This window comes from Buceros rhinoceros, unplaced genomic scaffold (genome assembly GCF_000710305.1).
Source record: "Buceros rhinoceros silvestris isolate BGI_N320 unplaced genomic scaffold, ASM71030v1 scaffold32833, whole genome shotgun sequence".
Lineage (NCBI taxonomy): Eukaryota > Metazoa > Chordata > Aves > Bucerotiformes > Bucerotidae > Buceros > Buceros rhinoceros.
In genome coordinates, this window is record NW_010403576.1 from 5326 (window position 1) to 5837 (window position 512).

Genomic DNA, 512 nt, shown 5'->3' on the forward strand with positions numbered 1-512 from the left:
CATGAGCTGGAGCTGCCCCCAGAGCCCATCAGCCAGCTTTAACGCAACGGGAAAAGCCCCACAAATGCCACCGCAGGCTTGAGGAAGGGGGTACAGTGGAGACACCAGGGCTTAGAGAGCCATGTATGAGCTGTCTTTCGCAAAGAACCTGCTGGCACAGGGCGTGCCACAGCCTCAGCTCCTACAGCTGACATGTCAGGCAGTAAGCAAGGGGGGGAGGGGGAGCACAGCAGTCCTGGGAGGCCAACACACCTGGATCCAGCGTTTCACCTCCAGGCACCCAGGCAAGAACCCCACTGTGAAACACGCCCTTTCTCTCTCAGCTGGGGTCCCAGCACAACAGGCTCTGGTCTGGTCACCCCTACAGCTTCCCAGTCCTCCCCAGACCGGAGCGTGCTAAGCCAAGAAAGAACGAGCTTGTGGCCAGCAGAGGAGCCCAGAGCTGGGTCCTGCTTTGCTACTCACGTGATTGTTTTCATTTCTTTCTTCTCTGCATCTGGACGGGCACGGTT

The 512-nt window shown here is 58.6% G+C and overlaps 1 protein-coding gene across 1 annotated transcript in view; it reads right to left on the minus strand.

Moving 5' to 3' along the window:
• The window catches only part of ARPC2 (actin related protein 2/3 complex, subunit 2, 34kDa), a gene marked incomplete at its 5' end in the record, with an annotated part of 10327 nt that overhangs the window by 1108 nt on the left and 8707 nt on the right, over positions 1-512 (minus strand). Inside the window, one exon of the mRNA XM_010133067.1 lies at positions 466-512. This exon is cut by the window's right edge and continues 4 nt beyond it. Coding sequence (XP_010131369.1) covers positions 466-512 — 47 coding nt within the window. The remainder of the gene's footprint in view (positions 1-465) is intronic.